Source organism: Enhydra lutris, unplaced genomic scaffold (genome assembly GCF_002288905.1).
Source record: "Enhydra lutris kenyoni isolate GAN:26980312 unplaced genomic scaffold, ASM228890v2 scaffoldscaffold2, whole genome shotgun sequence".
Lineage (NCBI taxonomy): Eukaryota > Metazoa > Chordata > Mammalia > Carnivora > Mustelidae > Enhydra > Enhydra lutris.
This window is the reverse complement of record NW_019154086.1, coordinates 40,020,253-40,040,496: the sequence shown is the minus strand read 5'-3', so window position 1 is coordinate 40,040,496 and position 20,244 is coordinate 40,020,253. Positions and strand designations below refer to the sequence as shown.

Sequence of the window (20,244 nt, the reverse complement as noted above, 5' to 3'; positions counted from 1 at the left end):
CTTGTGATCTCTCTCTGTCAAATAAATAAATAAAATCTTTAAAAAAAAAAATGTAAGGACCTGCTCTCTCAGCCTCAGTTTCCTCATCTGAAGAATGGGAATAATGCCGCTTATCCTCACAGGCCTTATTGTAGTTTTGTTAAGACTACCTTAACAAAACACCACAGCCTGGGTGGCTTCAACTACAGAAATTTACTTTCTCATGGATCTCCAGGCTAGGAGTTCAAGATCAAGATGCCAGCAGGGTTGGTTTCTGGTGAGACTCTGTCCTTCACTTGCAGATGGCCACTTTCTCATAGACTTCTCACATTGCTTTTCCTTCATGTAAGCACATTCCTCTTAAGAAAATACCCATCACATTGGATTAGGGCCCCAACCTCATGACCTCATTTACCAATAATTACCTCTTAAAAGGTCCTACCTCCAACACAGTCACATTGGATATTAATGTTTCAACCTATGTATGTTAAAAGGACACAATTCAGTCCAAAACAGGGCTCTTATATATAGGAAAGCAATTATCATAATGCTTGGTACATAGTAAACATTCAATTAATCATTACTCATAAATATTACTAATGTTAATACTAAGCCACATTTATAAGTCCTCTGAGTGAATCACATACCAGTAAAATCACAGAGTATAAAATAACTGTACATTAAATAAGTTTATTTGAACACTGAGTGTCACTTTGTGCTGAAGTTATTAACTGAAAAATTTAAATTGACATTTTCCCCACTGATACAGCTAATCGCTTCAATGATGCTCTATCTTCCTTTATGTGAAGTTCAAAGGGCAGTAGGTCTTGCTTCCCCAGCATCTGATGAGTAGTTAATATTCCATAAATAAACTTGTAAGTACTTTGGGGGATTTCTCTGTGTAAAGAAAATACAGTAGTCCCCCCTCCCCCACCTTTATGTGTGGTTTTGCTTTCCACAGTTTCACTTACCTACCGTCTGGAAGCAGATGATCCTCCTCCTGAAATACTGTCAGAAGGCCAATAGTAGCCTAATGCTAGGTCACAACCTATGTCATTTACCTTACTTTATCTGGTCACGTCAATATTTGATCATCTCACATCATTATAAGAAGAGTCAGTACAATGCAAGGTATTTTGAGAGAGAGACCACATTCACATAACTTTTATTGCAGTATATTGTTATAATTGTTGTTTTATTATTAGTTATTGTTCTCAATCTCTATGCCTAATTTATAAATTAAATGTTATCACAGGCACTCATGCAGAGGGAAAAAACTCTATATATAGAGTTCTACTCTTCATGACTGGGGGTCTTGGAATGTATCCCAACAAATAAGGGAGGAGTACTGTAAATATTTCTCCAAGAGGAGGCTTAAGAATGATAATTCATATTCACCCTCTAATTTGTTTTATAAGCTTCATCTATCTACAGAAGATAGACCCAAAATAAACTACGGAGAAAAAAATAGTTTCAAACATCCATGGTCTTCAGCGGGAACCAAGTAACTGTGGAAATTTTGAAATTGCAAAGGAACATGGACCTTCTTTAGCCAAAAATATTTGTTTATAAAAACTTGAGGATGTTAGATATTTCTATCACACTGGCTTAGCATTTGAAATTTCTGCTGGCTCAAGTGCAGTTTCGCTGTCCTATTTCTGACTGTGGGGTTCCCTCCCTAACCACAACTGATTTCAGATTGGAGGCTAATAACTCTGAGGACAAGAACAGAGTCAACTTAGCTAGCTGGAAGAATGAGAAGAATTTTACTGTTGTGAAGAGAGGGAAGCACTGTTGTTATAGCAGGTTCAGGAAGAGTGGAGTTGACGTTGGCAGTTTTTGATTTGGACAGTTTTGTTGTTGGTCATAAAAGCAGAAGTTGCTTGCTGAAAGCAAAGGCCAGAAAAGGAGAGAGTTGCTATGGCTAAGTTCAAAACAAGAGGAGATGGTGATCTTGGTGTGGCAGAGAATGTTCAAAAATAGTCTCCTTGTACTTAAAGAGTTGCCGCTGCATGAGTAATGTGCCACTTCACTACATAGCCCTTCTATGCAGAAATGCTATATTTCCACTTTACAAACCAAGGGATACATTTTAGTTTACAGTTAGAGGAGAAACATACAATCAAAAGCAAAAATGGTATAATATCTTATGCAGCTCTCTGGGAAAGAGTTCATTTTTTGCCCTACCACTCAGACTGCACACAAATACTAGGAATATATTTTAATTTCAAATCTGACGTGTGACATCTGGTAACCCATTTATTGCTAATGAAGTTTTCGCAGAAAGCAGCCGTCACCAGTATCTCATTGTATTTTTCAGCTGGCAAAGTATTGTTATCTTTCATTGGCCCAGCATTTGTGCCACTTATCACAGGCAGTTTGGTCAGAAAATACAAGTAGTCCCACATAGAAATGAATGGAATGGTAAGTAACAGCAGATAGAATGGTCTAAACTTCTTATTACAATCAGAAGTAATTGTAATTTATACTTAAAAATTATATAGGTATTCAAGAGAATGACTGGAGCTGGCAGAACCATCCAGTCCAAGTAGCTTGTCAGCAGTGCCCTCAGCCTCCCTCTCTGAGCCTCTTTACCTCTTTCTGGTACACTAGCTTCTTCCACTTGCAGTGCCCAATGCAGTTTCGCAGTTCCCCTTCTCCAGATTTGCTTATAAGGAGGAAATCAGTCGTTTATACCATAGCGTAATTTAATAACACTAACAAAAGTCTCAAATCCACAAGATCTTATGACATCACCACATACATAATCTCATGAGGTTCCCAGCAATGTTGTGAGCCTGACAGGATAGGTATTTTTTACTTCTTCATTATCAATTATCATTTTTTATATGAAGAAAATAAGTCACGGGTTAAGAGAAAAGCTAAAGACTCCATAGCTCATAAGAGGTAAATTCATGTACTGATTTGGATCTTTCGGTTCCCATCACCTTACTCTTCCACTGTGTTAGTCTGGCTTTCACCTGAGTCGGTGTATCTCCTCCCTCAAATAGATCTTGGAGGTATGGAAGTGGGTATTCCCAACCCGATTCCACTTAAAGAAATTCCAGACATTTATGAATGAGTGCAGAGAGTATTTTATTAGATAATATCCTTTTGGGCACTCCTTAACTACACTAGTCCTGAATGTCTGGAAAAATACACAGTCTAATGAATAATTCTCAAGCTGTATTTTACGAGTCTGTCATACTTAGTTTGGGTTTTGATGCCTCAGAAGAGCCAAATGAAAGCATTTCAGCTGAGGGCACTTTTGTCATTTGTTGGATTTGGTTTTGCCTATTAATCATGATTAGCAGCATACAAGCCAGAGTTGCAAATTAAGACGAGAGTAGGGCAATGATTTTAAAACATTACTGTGCATCAGAACTACCTGGAGGGCTCATTAAAACATAGCCTGCTGGACCCCACCCACAGAGTTTCTGATTCAGTAGGTCTGGAGTGCGGCTTGAGATTTGCACTCCTAAGGAATTCCCAGGTGAGACTGATGCTGCTGTTCCTGGGACCACATTTTCAGAACCATTGCTAGAAGGGCTCTGTAGGTGAGAGAAGCATCTAACGCTGTATTGTCCAATTTGGGAGTCAGCCCCAAGTGATGACTGAACTCTTGGAGTGTTCAGCTACTTTCAACTGAGATGTGCTGGAAACATAAAACTATATTCCTAATTTTTAAGAACTGGTACCAAAACAAAGGTAAATTATTTTCATTTTTATATTGATTACATGTTTAAAGGATAATATTTTGGAAATATTGGATTAGATAATGTATTATCAAAATTAATTTCACCTGTTTCTTTTTACTTGTTTAGTGTGGCTACTAGGAAACTTTTAATTACATATGTGGTTCCCATAAAATTTCTTTTGAATAGCACTGACCGAAAGAATTGGAAAATAGCAGTGGGATTAGTAAACCACAGAAAATAACAAATCCCAAAAGCTGTAAGTGCTTCAGGATCCAAAGAAAATAAATCGGTTGGTCAGATTTAGTCTCAGGGCTCCACTTTATACACAAGACATTTGCTGCCATAATATTAAATGTAGAAGCCATACAGTATCTACCATTTGACCTTTCTTTCAGCATTAATCAAATGCCTCATTATAATTCTTGAAATAAATCAATTAGATTAAAATGAAAAGCATTTCTGCTGAATTTCTGAGTGAAAAAAATTCCATTAGTTTTTGAAGTTCTGAGCTTTCCTTCATTAAGTTTCACTTATCCTTCCATTACAGAAATCATATTGTAAAATTTATATTTTCAAAGTGCTTTTATGTCTTCCTAAGACTTCACTGTTTACCTTTAACAATCTATGAAACAGAAGTGAGAACAAGGGTATTTCCATTCTAAATATGTTGTAATAGCTAAAGGATAACAAAGAGGTTAAATTACCTCTGTATGATTGTGTCAGTGGTTAGTGACAGAGCAGACTCTGACAGAACTCTTGTCCAGTGCTTTCTCTAAGAGACTATTCTGCTGTCTCTCAGTTTTTACAGCATTTGGATGTTTAAAAAAAAAAAAAGTAGCATACAAAACTGTGCTTTAAAAAAAAATGTAACTCGGGGCACCGAGTGGCTCAGTGGGTGGTTCAGTGGGTTAAGCCTCTGCCTTCGGCTTGGGTCATGATCCCAGGGTCCTGGGATGAGCCCCATATAAGGCTCTCTGCTCCGTGGGGAGCCTGCTTCCTCCTCGCTCTCTGCTTGCCTCTCTGCCTACTTGTGAGCTCTGTCTGTCAAATAAATAAAATCTTTAAAAAAAAAAATGTAACTCTGATAAAATCAAACATTACCTTTACAGAATTCATTTTCATAGGACAAAAGTCTATTTATCCTTCAAAACACTGACCAATGTAATACTTCAAAATATTATTCTGAATAATATATTACTGTGAGGTTCTTTTATAATACTCTGCCTTGACCTCTGTTTTTTTATCTGGGCAACTGAATCCCATTAACTATTTGCTAAGCTTTAAAAAGTTGTTTTTTCCCCACAAAGAAATCTGAAAGTAGGTTTGTTTTGTATGAGTTATTTTAACAATAACACACTGTGCCACTTTTTACATAGGATGTTATAATCCTGACTCCCTAACTGTAGGGCATGCTTGTAATTTTGATTTGCAGCCATGAAAAAAATCCTTTCACCTGGAATTGCCAATGAATTACACGGGTGATGCCTGAGAGGTTCATGGTCTAGAAACCAATCAAGCTAGTCTAGATTAAGGCTGAAATCTATACCTTTGACCTCAATAACCTAGGGTCATAACCAGCTATCCAAATGCTGTGCTGGGAAAATATTTCTTTGATTAGATAATCTAAAAAATGGGGAGAAAAACCAATGTCACTGTAATGTAATATTCTTACACAGAGTTTATCTTCAGTAAAAGGTAAAATTCATTTTGTTTTTAAGAAAAAGGCTTCTTGTATTTAACTATCAAATCTTATTAAATCATTGTGGCATTAATAACATCCATATCGATAGATAGATGTTGGCAGATTTAATGATTTATCAGTAGGTCATTTCTACTTGTTAAGCCATCATTGCCTTTGTCTTCAAAAGATATATACCTGTTCCAAAGAAAGGTTATAAAATTTCAGTGTTTCAGGAAATTTCTTTAACCATTTACCAGTTCCCTGAGAATGCAGAGGTCTAGAGGAGCTAAGTGACTGGTTCAAGGTCACTTAGTGAATGAGAAAGCCAAAATTTGAATCCTAGTCTCCTTATATATTGTGTAGGACCAATTTGTAGAATATCATTCAAAAAGTATTTCTACTGCAATCAGAACATTCGGCAATTTGAGGAAACATATACAATATGGGTAATATTTAATCCTTCTAGCTTGTATGATTATGTATGATTTTGTGATTTCTATAATGTTAAAATTTTTAATCTGAAATGAATTGCCATATGGCCAGTAAATTCTTTTTTTTTTTTTTAAGATTTTATTTACTGGAGAGAGAGAAGGGGAGCAGGGACAGAGGGGGAAGCTGGCCCCCTGCTGAGCAGAGAGCCTGATGTGGGGCTCAATCCCAGGACCCTGAGATCATGACCTGAGCCGAGGGCAGAGGCTTTACCAACTGAGCTACCCAGGTGCCCCTGGCCAGCAAATTCTAACCCAAAACTCATAATACATATAAATTCTATAATAATATCACAATTTCTTAAGAGTACAAATTAATTAATGCTTTCTTTCTTTCCCAGTAACTTTCCTCATACCCTTTAAAGTGGAATGTGAAATAAAATAGGCAGTTTCTGCTGCTGATTTAAAGTCTCAGAGAAGGAAATATGAAGTGATTTAACATATAAAATTTGGGATTTTGCTCACAAGTTGGGTAAAACAGCTGTTGATGGAGATGCCCACATAGGAGCTGCCTTTTTCATTTATTGAAAAAGAAAAGCTTGTGAACAGTCTCCAAGAGTCCTATTATTAAAAATGATGTTTCCTCCCTTTTGATGAATGGCTGAGATGCTGATCCTTTGAAATGTGGTTATGATTCCCTTCAGGAAATTCTATGAGTCCCTAAGTTGAGGAATTTGGGAGTATATGAGAACTGGAGTTTATTTATATACAAGCTGGATTTATTTTCCTTTTCTCTTAGTCTGTGCTCTTTCAACTCTTTATAGGCTCACTAAAGCCTTCCATGACCCTCTATTTTTAACATAAGAATATTTTCTACTAACACCAACAGGTCAAAGGACGATTTCTAGCATATGATTAGACTTAATGACATATATCTCATCCCTACCTGTTTCTCTTTTCTTTTTGAAATTAAAAAAATTAAAAATACAACAAAAGACAGCCAAGAGTTTAGTACAGAAAAAGAGTAGGAAGAAATATAGGAATAAAGGGAGTTGTATGGGGGCTTGAGATATTCATCACAAGTGAAATATTTGAACTGTAATTTATGATAAATAGCATCTGAAGTGGAGAGAAATTGAACTGTAATTTAGTGTTACATTATTGATACTGAAGTACTGAATAATTCTAATAAGCAAAAATTTAGGATTCCCATTTTACTTTCCTTGAAAGTGTATACCCTAATTTGGAAGGAACTTCTGAATTTCCTTTCATAAAGCTGAGTTCTTTCTATTCTTGGGCTATTTTGGAAAGCAGAGAGGAGGGCTAGTTGAGGATGGCAGAACATTTAACCACCATCACCACAGTTTGTTACCATTGGTTATGTGCAGAAATAAGAAGGCAGTTCCATTTTCATTTCTTGTGAGAGCAGGCCACAATGAATGATGTTGACTTGGAAAGAGGGCCAGAAGCCATTGTTTACCGCTTAGACATATCATACAGCCATTCATTCAGTTTAAGGACACTGAATCTTGAGCACGTATTTAGTATGCATAAATAATTGCAACAAAATATATTGTGTGTTCTAAGAGAAATATTCACCTAGGAATTGAAGAGGTAAACAAAATCATCTCCCAGAAAAGTATTTAACATATAGAGTTTAGTCTAGGATTGCCAGTCATTCTCTCGTGCATCTGATTTAAAAGCATTTCTGGTCACTTGCCCCATGGTGCCAATCTCTCTGCCATGCTTCCTTCTTCATGGCTGTCAGGATTACCATGATGGAGGAGGGTACCACCAGAAGGGCTTAGATGCTTCATTAAAAGGCATGAGGGTGGCAGGGGTGAATATGAATAAGGGCAAGACTATAATCCAAAGTTTATTGGGTCCAAGCAACTTAGCCATTATCTCCAAATAATGGAGGGCAACTTCCAGTCAAGATAAAGACAATGAACTAAGCAATCATGGACATTACCCTTCTTTCTTGAAACATATAAAATATCAGATCACAGCTCTGAGTAAGAATTGAGACCACATGTGGTGCCTGGGTGGCTCATTCGGTTAAGCGTCTACCGTTATTTAGCTCAGGTCATGATCACAGGGTCCTTAGATCAAGCCCCGCATAGTAGGGCTTCCTGCTCAGTGGAGAGCCTGCTTCTCCCTCTCTCTGCCCCTCCTCCCAGCTCATGTTCTCTCTTTCTCTAACTCTCGCTCTTGCTTTCAAATAAATAAATAAAATCTTTAAATCTTTAAAATAAAATCTTTAAAAAGAAAAAAGAAAAAAAGAATTGAGACCACATGGGCCGGAGAAGAACCAATACCAGTTACACAACCAAGAGAAGGTTTTAATCAGTTTACCAGGATGGAAGTCAAGACCATTGGACGCAGGCACTAAAGGCAAGTGAAACCGGCTTTCCTGGTTAAAACCAGAAACTGCAAAATTACTGCCTATTATGACCAAAGATGAGATAACTTCTGCAGACCAGCTAAAAATTGGAGAATGGGCAGGAAGCCTAATCTGCATTATCTGAAGAAAAAGTATGGCATTGGAAACTAGGCTGAGAACTAGTATTAAAAACTTATCCAGATCAAGTAACTATTGTATACCCAAGCAAAAATTTCACAGGCTATCATCATCCAGACACCAAGCCTCCTAAAGTTAATACCACTACAGATTAACGCACAAAGATTACAAAATTTAAGATGTAGGTAAATGCCAAGCAGAGGGTCGGTAGATGAATCAAATAGAATCTACATGAGAAGAGCTATGAACTACAAATAGGAAAGCAATTGGATAGGGGCTCTTAACATACAGATGTTCAAAATGTTTATAGAGATAAGGGTACAAATAGACCCCATAAAATAAGAACAGAAGGTTAAGAAGTAAGAACAAATGGATTTGAAAAAGAAACAAGTAGAAACCCTAAAAATTTTACTGCCAACTTCTATGATTCAATGAATTCACAAATGGATACTAACAGTTGTTCCTGTAGAATGCCTCATTCATATACTGAGAGAGAAAAACACAGAAGAGCAGAAACAGTTGTTTTCTAAAGTCTGAATTATAAAATAAGAGCAATAAAGAGAATGACTTTTGAACAGGATGGTTTATTGAGCTGCCCAGCACTCCAAGCAAATGACTTACAAACACTACTCTACTCTTCTAGATATTTGAGAAAGATACTTTGATAGAAGATTATTCTAAAATATAATTACTTTGTCTTTTAGTTCTCTCTTTATTATTATAGGAAACTATGCGGTATTTTTTTTTCCTTAGATTGAAAACTCATTAAAAAAGGAGCTTGTAATGAACAATTTAATTAGATTGGCTTTGGCTTGCCTAAAAGCTTAAGAAGGTATTAATATTCTAATCATAAGTCTTGGGGAAATATTCTTAGAAAGAAACAGAGGAAAAGACTGAAAGATGAAGGAAGGGAGGGAGAGAAGGTAGGTGGTAGGAAGGAAGAGGAAAGAAAGAAAAGAAAACCTTCCTTCTTAGGCTTGTTTTTAAGAATAAAGGAAGCTGTCAAGGAACACAAGGTATCTACAATGAAAGCGAGCAGTGGATAAATGTAGGGTGGCCACTGTGAGCCAACCTTGTGTTTACAGCTGACCGAAAGTTCCCACCTGACTCATGGCCAGTGTATTCAGCTGTTTAAGATTATTTTTTTTACTCATACTTTGAAAGAACATTTTTAGCCTTTTATGGCAACAGAAAAACTTACCAATGATAAACATTTTTTAAAAAAAGGACCTTTTTTTTTTTTTTGGAGCATGGCTAGGTCAACGTTTGCCTTGCATTCAAAAATTATTGTAAAAATTTAAAAAAAAAACACATTTATTAAATGCATTCTGTTTGAAAGATATGCCCAGTGTTTTGGGTTATCTCATTTAATTTCTGTTACAATCATGTACACTAAGAATCACTGTTCCCATTCCTTCAATGGGAATAATATAATAAATATATTAAAATAAAATATAATAATAAATAAGGGAACTGAGGCTTATGTTCAGAGAAATAGGGTGACTTACCCAGAGCCATACAGATTTCTAAGTGGCAGAGGAAGACTCCATTATAAGTGGTGGTTTTTTTAAGATTTTATTTATTTATTTGACAGAGAGAGAGATCACAATTAGGCAGAGAGGCAGGCAGAGAGAGGGGGGGAAGCAGGTTCCCTAACTGAGCAGAGAGCCCAACGTGGGACTCGATCCCAGGACCCTAAGATCATGACCTGAGCCAAAGTCATAGGCTTAACCCACCGAGTCATGCAGGCACACCCCATTATAAGTGTTTTGACTCCAAATCCCATCTCTTTCCCCCCTAAGAAGAAATGGTGCTATGGAATTCATATAAGGCACAGAGCCTGTGTAAAAGATGTGGTGAAACCAAGAAATAGGGAGAGATGGATCCTCCTATGTTTTTTTTTATCAGTACATCCTACCTGCCTAAAACTCTACTGGGAGAAGTAGTACAATGAAAAATAGCTGCTTTTTGGGACTTTTAAGTTTGCTGTTCCAAATAGATCACATCCCTTTCCTTTGGCTCCTCATCAAAACAGCATCCTTAGGGGCGCCTGGGTAGCTCAGTGGGTTAAAGCTCTGCCTTCGGCTCAGGTCATGATCCCAGGGTCCTGGGATTGAGCCCCACATCGGGCTCTCTGCTCAGTGGGGAGCCTGCTTCCCTTTCTCTCTATTGCCTGCCTCTCTGCCTACTTGTGATCTCTGTCTGTCAAATAAATAAATAAATAAATCTTAAAAAAAAAAAAAAAAAGCATCCTTTCAGCTTCAAAGAGAAAAGACCCTACTCTTTCCCACTCATTTATCATCAATCACAGGTGCCTACTAATCACAAGAGTTCCATTTTCCCTCTTTTCTGAGAATCCAGTTTCTCTAGGAAAGTCTATCAGTGGCAACAATGCTGACTGAGAACGATATTCCTTGCACATCACTACGGCCCATGTCACCCTCACATCCGGCGCACATTCAGACCCTACACCACTGTTCAGGGGTTGTGTGGTATATGTAAATTTACAACAGCAGTTTCCCGTGGATGATGCTGCAGACATTCATAAGGAGGGAAAAGTTCAAGTGATGACAGTCTCTTCTCTACCTCGGCTGACCCACTGTCACCTTTTAAGTTCTTACCCCTCGGTTTCCCATACATCCTCCAAAGTCCAAATGCCATCTTCTCTGGGAAGTGCCCCTGATCACTCCCCCAGTCTCCCACCACACCAAGCTGGGTCAACGATAAATACAGACTATTCCATATGACCCTGTTATGGTACAGTATTCAGCACTGGGGATAATTCTGTCTTTAAAGCTCTTGGCTGCCCCCAAAAAGAGAATATGAACTTTTTCACTTTGCATCCCTAACTCCAACACATAGTAGGTGTTCAGTGAATATATGATAAGTGGATGACTGCCCACGGAACACACGATTTGCATTTGTGCTTCCCTGTGCTTGCTCCCACTGTTTTTATCATCTAAAATTCCTCTCCTCTTTCTGATCCCCTCAAATACGAGAAAATTTGTTTCCTTACCAGACAGGAAGTCTTGGTCATTACTTACATAAATATTTATGTAAAATGTTCTTCTTATTAGTATACTCAATGTGATGTCTGGAGTTTCTCAAGTGATATGCACATTTAAATGATAAATGTCTGGAACGCCTTAAGATTCAGTCAGTTAAACATCTGCCTTTGGCTCAGGTCATGATCCCAGGGTTCTGGGATAGAGTCCTGCATTGGGCTCCTTGCTCAGTGGGGAGCCTGCCTCTCCTTCTGCCTGTTCCTCCCCCTGCTTGTGCACTCTCTCTCTCTCTCTCTCTGACAAATAAATAAAATCTCTAAAAATTAATTAATTGATTAATAATAAATTTCTTACTAAAATATCCAGGTATGTTTCCCTAGTTGTTCAGAGCAGGCTTCTATATATTAAACATTAATCAATATGGATCAGTGGGAACTGAAAAAGAAACCAACCTCATATTGTGAAGGAATTGGAGTCCAAAACTCCAAAATGCAAACTTTTTCCCATAGAAATTCTTTAATAAATGATGTGTATAGTTCCAGACTAATCAACAAAATTCTACTCATTCCAGACACAGTATTAATGGAACCAGCCTGAGACATGTACTCTTAGAGTTAGGATCAAGAGAGAAAGAAGAGAAAGAGGAAAATTTCCTCCCTACTTTCAAGCACCCAAGCTCCTGGCACCCAAGGGATTCTAAAATATTAAGTTTATTCCTTCCTATCTGTTAGTGCCCTTATGGCCAAGCTGAAACAAATATTTACCTCTGTCCTAGTTTTCAGTTATGGAGTTCACCCAGGCTGCTTTTTAATCTTTGAGATTCTTTAACCTTGACATTTTCACTTTTTTCCTAAGCAAAATCCAACTGATCTTAACCAGATGTTAAAAGAACAAGTAAGTAAATTAATACACATTAAGGCGTAAATGACTGCTAGCCCATAAATCTTTTATGAAGCATTTAATTTTTAATAGAGAATAGTTGTTTACCTAAAGGAATGCATACTTCTAAACTGGCATAATTTCAGTAACTTTAATAAAATAAACTGAAAAATCAGCAAAATGTAGGGAAATCCTTCTGGGTGAGGAAGAAATAGGTCATATCTCCCTGAGAGACTAGCCCTAGTTTCCATTATATTTATCCCTTCTTTTCATCATCTTCTGTTTTAGAAACCACATATTTCTAAAAGTACTGAGGATTTTTTTTTTTTTTTTTTGGTCTGTTCGGTTTGGTTTTGCTTTTGGTTTTGATTTTTTATCCAAAGTGAGACTGAGGTTAACATTAAGTATCTTCTATAAGATCATTTCAGGAACAAAATGTAAATTACTTCATTAGGCCCAGTCTCAATATGCTATACTCATAGCTTTTAAGGTATATGCTATTTACTCATTCTTGTGTCCTCTGGCTGCATTATTTGTCGAACACTTATCATCTGTCCCCTGGAATAGGCTGGGGCCTCCATCAATAAACAAGATTATTTGAAACAGGCCCTACCATCAAGAAGCTGACTTACCAGTGGAGAAGACAGGTCAACAGACAATTATAATATAGTGCCAATTCCTGCATCCCAAGTGCCAAAGTGGCTTAGAAAATGAAACATCCAATTGCCCAGACAAGTCAGAAGGGCTCCACAGAGGATGTGACATTTGCTTGTTTGTGGATACTAATGCTCCCATGAATGAAAAGAGAAGAAAAAAATTTTCAATTATTTAAGACTGAGTATAAAAGGAGGAGATAATGGGGACATGAAGCCAAAACCTTGGATAAGAATAACTGCCTCTTGGGAGAGGCAAAGAGGCCACTTAGGAAACTCTTTCTTCCTAGTGTTCTCTCTTAAAATCTGGCTACTTGAGTCTCATCCCTCTCACAGCACGACTTTACACCAAGATGAACACTAGCTAGGTGTTTATATTTGTCCAGCTCTCCTGGATGCCAAGCACAGCTATCCTGGGAAGATTAGTAGTATCTTATTTTGTCCAGGATACTTTGCTACAGCAGGAAAGCACAGCCATGTTCTTCCAGGGACCTACTCCTGGTGTAGCAAGAGGATCTTTACTCAGCACCCTTTTCCCACCCAGGGAGCCTCACCTGTGCCGGATGCTGAGCTTTTACCTCAGAGTGTGCCTGTGCCACATGGTGTGATGTTACTACCTTCATGGCATCCTCAGCCTTCCTCCCATGGGTTTTCTGATGGACTCTGCTAGGGCAGAATATGTTGATTTTCTAAATCACATAAATGAATAGCTTGATTACTTATTATGTAAATTATTGAAGCAAATATTTGCAGAAGTCTTTATGGAGCTCATTCCTGAGCATCTGAGTCTTCTGAAAATCCTAAAGAACTGCTACTATCTTAAGCCCCCATGAAAGACATGTTTTATTGATAATCCTGGCCTATTCTGCTCACTTGATATTCTTGTTATACAGATGGTTAACCTCAGAGTTCACTCCAGAAATGGCTGGCAAGCACATAAGTTAGGAGATACAGTCTCTTGTGCTAGACTGAGTTTGAAGTTAAAGAATAAAGTGGGTATTGCCCAAAGTGGTCTGGGAAACCATGACAAGAATACTTTTCCACAAAGTTTTGAGCCCTCCCCATTATCCCATCCTAAATCAGTTCCCACAATGACCAATTTCCTCCATAACCTAGAGGCAGCTATTCTGACAACTTCAGGGAGGATGCTAATAAGGTTTATATTTAAGTAAAGATTGTGAAATGAAAGAAATGGTTTGATGAATAAGATACAGATGTGTCACATTTCTAAGGTTAAAGACAAATTAATTAGTCTCTGGCTAATCTACCTCTGGAAAAACTCGTCTTCCTCAATAACTAATTTAATTCAGTGTTATTTTCTGAGATTTAGATTAGGAGTTTTTAATTAATTTGGAAGCTAGGATTTACTTCTAGAAAAAATGCAAAGGACCTAGATAAGTTTATTCACACAGGAGTGTCCTTTGCATTTTTGTCTGGAGGGTATTTATCTGGAGGGTATTTATCACTTTCTAGAAAAGCAATTCTAAAAACTGATTCAATGTGTAAATTAGACTTTCTTGGTTCAGTTTTTCTCCAAAAAATATGATCTATTTTTTCCTAAGACTAAAGTTGAGTCACAGTATTTATGATTGAAAAATAAAACTATATGTTTATAACTGAAAGTTCAATTTTTTTTACCTCTTCATTTTTATTTTCTTTAGGTGCATCTGGCCTAGTGTCTAAGATTAATTAATAACCCAAGAGATCAAAATGATTCTCAACTCTTCCACTGAAGATGGTATTAAAAGAATACAGGATGACTGTCCCAAAGCTGGAAGGCACAATTACATATTTGTCATGATCCCTACTTTATACAGTATCATCTTTGTGGTTGGAATATTTGGGAACAGCCTGGTAGTGATTGTCATTTACTTTTACATGAAACTGAAGACTGTGGCCAGTGTTTTTCTTCTGAATTTAGCACTGGCTGATTTATGCTTTTTACTGACCTTGCCATTGTGGGCTGTCTACACTGCTATGGAATACCGCTGGCCCTTTGGCAATTACCTATGTAAGATTGCTTCAGCCAGTGTCAGTTTCAACCTCTATGCCAGTGTGTTTCTACTTACATGTCTAAGCATTGATCGTTACCTAGCTATTGTTCACCCAATGAAGTCCCGCCTTCGGCGCACAATGCTTATGGCCAAAGTCACCTGCATCATCATCTGGCTGTTGGCTGGCTTGGCCAGTTTGCCAACTATAATCCACCGAAACGTATTTTTCATCGAGAATACCAATATCACAGTTTGTGCTTTCCATTATGAATCCCAAAATTCAACCCTCCCCATTGGACTGGGCCTAACCAAGAATATACTGGGTTTCTTGTTTCCTTTTCTGATCATTCTTACAAGTTACACTCTTATTTGGAAGACGCTAAAGAGGGCTTATGAGATTCAGAAGAACAAGCCAAAAAATGATGATATTTTCAAGATAATTATGGCAATTGTGCTTTTCTTTTTCTTTTCCTGGGTTCCCCACCAAATATTCACTTTTCTGGATGTATTGATCCAGCTGGGCATCATACATGACTGTAAAATTGCAGATATTGTTGACACCGCCATGCCTATCACAATTTGCATAGCTTATTTTAACAACTGCCTGAACCCTCTCTTTTATGGCTTTCTGGGGAAGAAATTTAAAAAATATTTTCTCCAGCTTCTGAAATACATCCCCCCAAAGGCCAAATCCCACTCAAGCCTATCAACAAAAATGAGCACACTCTCCTACCGTCCCTCAGATCATGGAAATGCATCCACCAAGAAGTCTGCCTCATGTGTTGAAGTTGAGTGACACACTTGAAACCTGTCAGTGAAGTAATCTTGTGAAAGAAGGAGCAAGAAAAACATTCCTCTACAGCACTTCACTACCAAATGAACATTAGTTACTTCTCAGAATTTAAGAAGAAAAAGGTTTTATGGTCTCAAAGAACCATTCCAAAGCTCTGAACAAAAGCTTTTCTTTCCCTGTGCAGCAAAACAAAGCAAAGCCAGATTTTGCATTAGATAGATGAGGGACCACTCAAAGAACGATGTCAGAAACTGGATGAATGTGTTGACTGGAAAAATTTTACTGGCAGAAATGCCATCTCCCCAGTCTGCTCTTTTTCTGCTATTTTTGATTTCCACATAAAGGTATTTGGAATATGTTAAATCCTGAGAGGGGCAACAGGGGATCAGAGCTCAAGACAGCTCTGCCCCATTTCCAAAGGGCAGTAAAGCTTTTGTTCCTATTTACCTATTAGCAACTCTGACCCACTTGTACCTGCTACTGCACATTTTGTACATAGACCTGCTAAGCAGTAATCGTCAAGTTTCAGAAACTTCTGTGAAATTCAACTAATGTCTTATTGATTCACACTGCCAAAATATGCCAGCTAATAGGTTTATTTGTATATAGAACTAAAAAGTGAGATATAACCCAAGTAGTAGTGTCTTCCTAGTCATATCAGTTTTGTTTCATATCTGGAAGTATATATATTTTGTGGTAAAAAGATTATATATCATAAAGTATGCCTTACAGTTATAAAAAAATATATGTTCTATCTGTATATCTCTAAACTGTTGTTACTTGATTAAAATCTGGCAAACATATTTACATTAAAATAATTTTATTGTAATGTATTTAATCTTCATTACTCATAATGAATACTGATTTATTTTTAAAATGACAAATATAACTACGAACACATTTCCATTTAAACTTTAATACAACAGATAGTTTAATGCTATTGCTTATAGATTCTATATTTTGCCATTGAAAAGGTAAATAATACATTTTATTCCATTTTAGTCCAGCATATAATAAATACACCCTTTTGAGTTTTTCAAAGTTTTTCATGCAACAAAGAAAAAAACTCATTTCTTGTAACACTAAAATAAAACATTATTTTATACATAATTATTTAATAATAGGACTTTTCTAATTACACACATGATCATTGTAGGACACGAAGATATAGGAAAGCATAAAAATAAGTTTTATTTAGTTCTCCTGCTTAAAAATTGCCATTTTAAACATTTGGGTACATTTTCTTCTACTTTTTTTGTATTCATTATACACACATACATATACAAATCATGATATTTGAGTCAGAATATGTATAGTACTTTGTATACAGATTTTTCACTTAATGTAATAGCTTGTTAGCTTGCTACACCATTAAATATTTTTCTAAAACATTTAAATAATTGAATAACATTGCAAAATACAAAAACATTCTGATAGAGTTAGCTAATCCTGAAACTGGAACATTTAGTTTTTGATTTTTCAGTATAATAAATTGCACTGTGATAAATGTTCAAGTACTGAATCTGATAAATTTCTCAATGCAGTTCTAGAAGTGGTACAACTGAGCATACAGATATAAATATTTTTAATACTCTTAATACATATTACCAAATATTTTCCAGAAAACTTATAACAATTTATAATACTACCAACTATGTATGAACATATCTCACCACAGTCCCAGCAGCATGGAATATTTACTAGATTTAAACAAAAAGGAAATTTTACTGTAATCCAGGTACAGCATGCAAGAACTGGGATGCACATGCCCTAAAGAAAGTAGTGTAGTATTTTGGCTCCCCTTGGGCAGTTGCCTCATTTTTCTCCCTAGAGGACTCACTGGCTTGGAAGTCCACACAGAGCAGGCTGATGTGATCATCTGACTCAATAAACAGTGGTAAAAGTTGGAGGTGATGTATGAAATAGTCAATGGAAGCTATGGAGCCGGCATTCAGAGAGCCGTTGGTGGGCTGGACAGAATCTCCACAAAGCAGCCTATTACACTCACATTCCCAAGGATATAGAATTTATTTGATAATAAATGTGGTTACATATGTCTCATATTATCTTCCTTTTACATTGTTTTGAATTTCACTAATATAATACCAGTCACTAACTCCAAAGTTCTGTTACTATTTTCACAAAGTATCACCTCTAAAAAAAAAATTCTTATCCCAAATTATAGTGCAAACTTATCCTATCTGAATTCCCTCCAAGTCAAATGTATAACCTGTTCTTTTTTTTTTATTCAATAGTCATCTTAATCTAAATGATTACAAGTACTTCAAACTTGCCAAACCATTTGCTAAGTTACAGTTGTTAAGCTTTCTGGCAGATAATTGTATTTAGATACCCTCCATCTCATCTGTATTTATTAGATGGCATGAATAACATGTTCCAAGCCTTGTTTTCACTTTAATTTAATCAAATCATATTATTGTGATTTTTTTCCCAATCCAATTTTGTGAAATGGACATTGGTAACTTCAGTGATTAATATTGTTTTTTCAGTAAGACCAACTTAATATTGTAAACTCTACTTACCAAAATGTTAAGATGAGATGCCATAATTTACTCTTCATGGACATCATCAGAGGTTAGGGGAACTCTGTATTTTTTGGATTATTTTTAAAATTTATGGTGAAAGGAGTATTTACCATAAAAATATAGGTGCCAAATCATCCCAATATGCATTCCAGTGGTAAACATTTCAATCAGCTGCTGTGGGCAGTATGAAAGAGAGCCAAGTAAGAAGCAGCCTGATTGGCAAGCCATGGAAAGGCTCACAGAGATATGATACCACCAAATCACAAAAGTAAAGTGAGTGAAGAAAGTGAGTCCCAGGGAATTTTGGCTATTGTATGAAAGATGATTTCCCAAGGATAGAGAAGAAAGTAAATCAGGAACAGATGAGACTAAGAAATGAACAGAAGCATGGAGGCAACCATACACTGTCTCAGTGCTCAGGGTGCAACCCTCACAAATGAGCTACATACGGGGGTTTAGGTCCCCAGGATCATGTGTATCCACTGGATCCAGAATAACCACAGCAAGATAGAACCTAAATATTAAGGAGGGAAGCAAGTTATAAAAACAGTAGACAATGGTATGGGGCAAGATCAACTTTGATTTTTATATATTTAAGTCTTCATGATGGGAGAGAAAAGATCTCTAGAACCGCACTGGAGGCTTTGATGAGACTGAAAAATAAATGTAACAGGTTAAGAAAATGGAAGAGGTAGAACATCAGAGCTAATGGTTAAAGAGTCAGATTTTTCAAATTTAAAAATTTGATTGAATCAGTTAAAATATGACATCTATAACTATATCCACTATTGTCTGATATATTTGTATAGTGAACACCTGTGGAACTATCTACGCAGTTTTCCTTCACCCATTATCATAGGAATTTCCCCACCTCACCCAAGGACAGGACCACCTCAGAATGAGCCATTTTCCTACCTAATCCTATCCCCAGACCACAGTTAATTGGTCGAGGCTTGAAGTGAACCAATCAAAGATTTTTTTTCCCCTAAGCATCTTTCAAACAAATACTGAAGAACAGCTGGCCCTTCCCCAATGCTAGAAGTTGTAAAATGTAAGCCTGGATTCTATTAGCAACTATATCCTTGGTGAGAATGAAGTTAAAAGGCAAAAAGCCCTGAGATGCTTGAGTCCTTGATTTTACCTGTGCCTGATGCCCATGTCATACTTCAGAATCCATGTCTTTAATCAAGGAACAGAATATAAGGACCTATAGTGTGATAACTACATTTATTCCTTCCCACTTGACCAATAAGAATTTCCTCTCTGATGGCCAGTAGACACATGAAAAGATACTCAACATCAGTAATCATTAGGGAAATGCAAATCAAAACCACAATGACAGATCACCTTATGCTATCAGAATGGCTAGAATCAAAAAGACAAGAAATAACAAGTGTTAACAAGGATGTGGGGAAAAAAGGAGCCCTTATGCACTACTGGCGGGCATGTAAATTGGTTCAGTCACTGATGAAAACAGTAGGGAGAATCCTCAAAAAATTAAAAATAAAAGTATCATATGATCCACTAATTCAACAAAGAAAACAAAAACATTAATTTGAAAAGATATATGCACCCATATGTTTATGTTTATGGCAGCATTATTTACAACAGCCAAGATATGGCAGCAACCCAAGTGTCTACTGATAAATGAATGGATAAATAAGATGTGATATATATATATTTATATATACACACACATACACACAAACACACACATATACATATAGAATGGAATATTACTCAACTGTTAAAAAAAAAAAGAATGAATGTTGCTATTTGCAACAACATGGATGAACCTAGAGGGTATTATGCTATGGGAAATAAAGAAAGAAAGACAAACACTATATAATTTCACTTGTATGTGGAATCTAAAAAACAACAAACAAACAAAAAGGAAAAACAGACCTATAAATACAGAGAAAAAAACTGATGGTTGCCAGAGGGGAAGTAGGTGAGGGGATGGGAAAAACGGGGGAAGGGGCATGGGAGATACAGTTTTCCAGTTATGGAATGAATAAGTCATGGGAATGAAAGGTATAGCATAGAGAATATAGTCAATGGTACTGT

The 20,244-nt window shown here is 36.7% G+C and overlaps 1 protein-coding gene across 1 annotated transcript in view; it reads left to right on the top strand.

The window, feature by feature from the left end:
* Positions 1–16,260, top strand: part of LOC111150851 (angiotensin II receptor type 1) — a 43,820-nt gene extending 27,560 nt beyond the window's left edge. Inside the window, exon 3 of the mRNA XM_022508490.1 lies at positions 14,506–16,260. Coding sequence (XP_022364198.1) covers positions 14,555–15,634 — 1,080 coding nt within the window. The 5' untranslated portion in view covers positions 14,506–14,554 and the 3' untranslated portion in view covers positions 15,635–16,260. The remainder of the gene's footprint in view (positions 1–14,505) is intronic.
* The last annotated feature ends 3,984 nt before the right edge of the window (positions 16,261–20,244 follow it).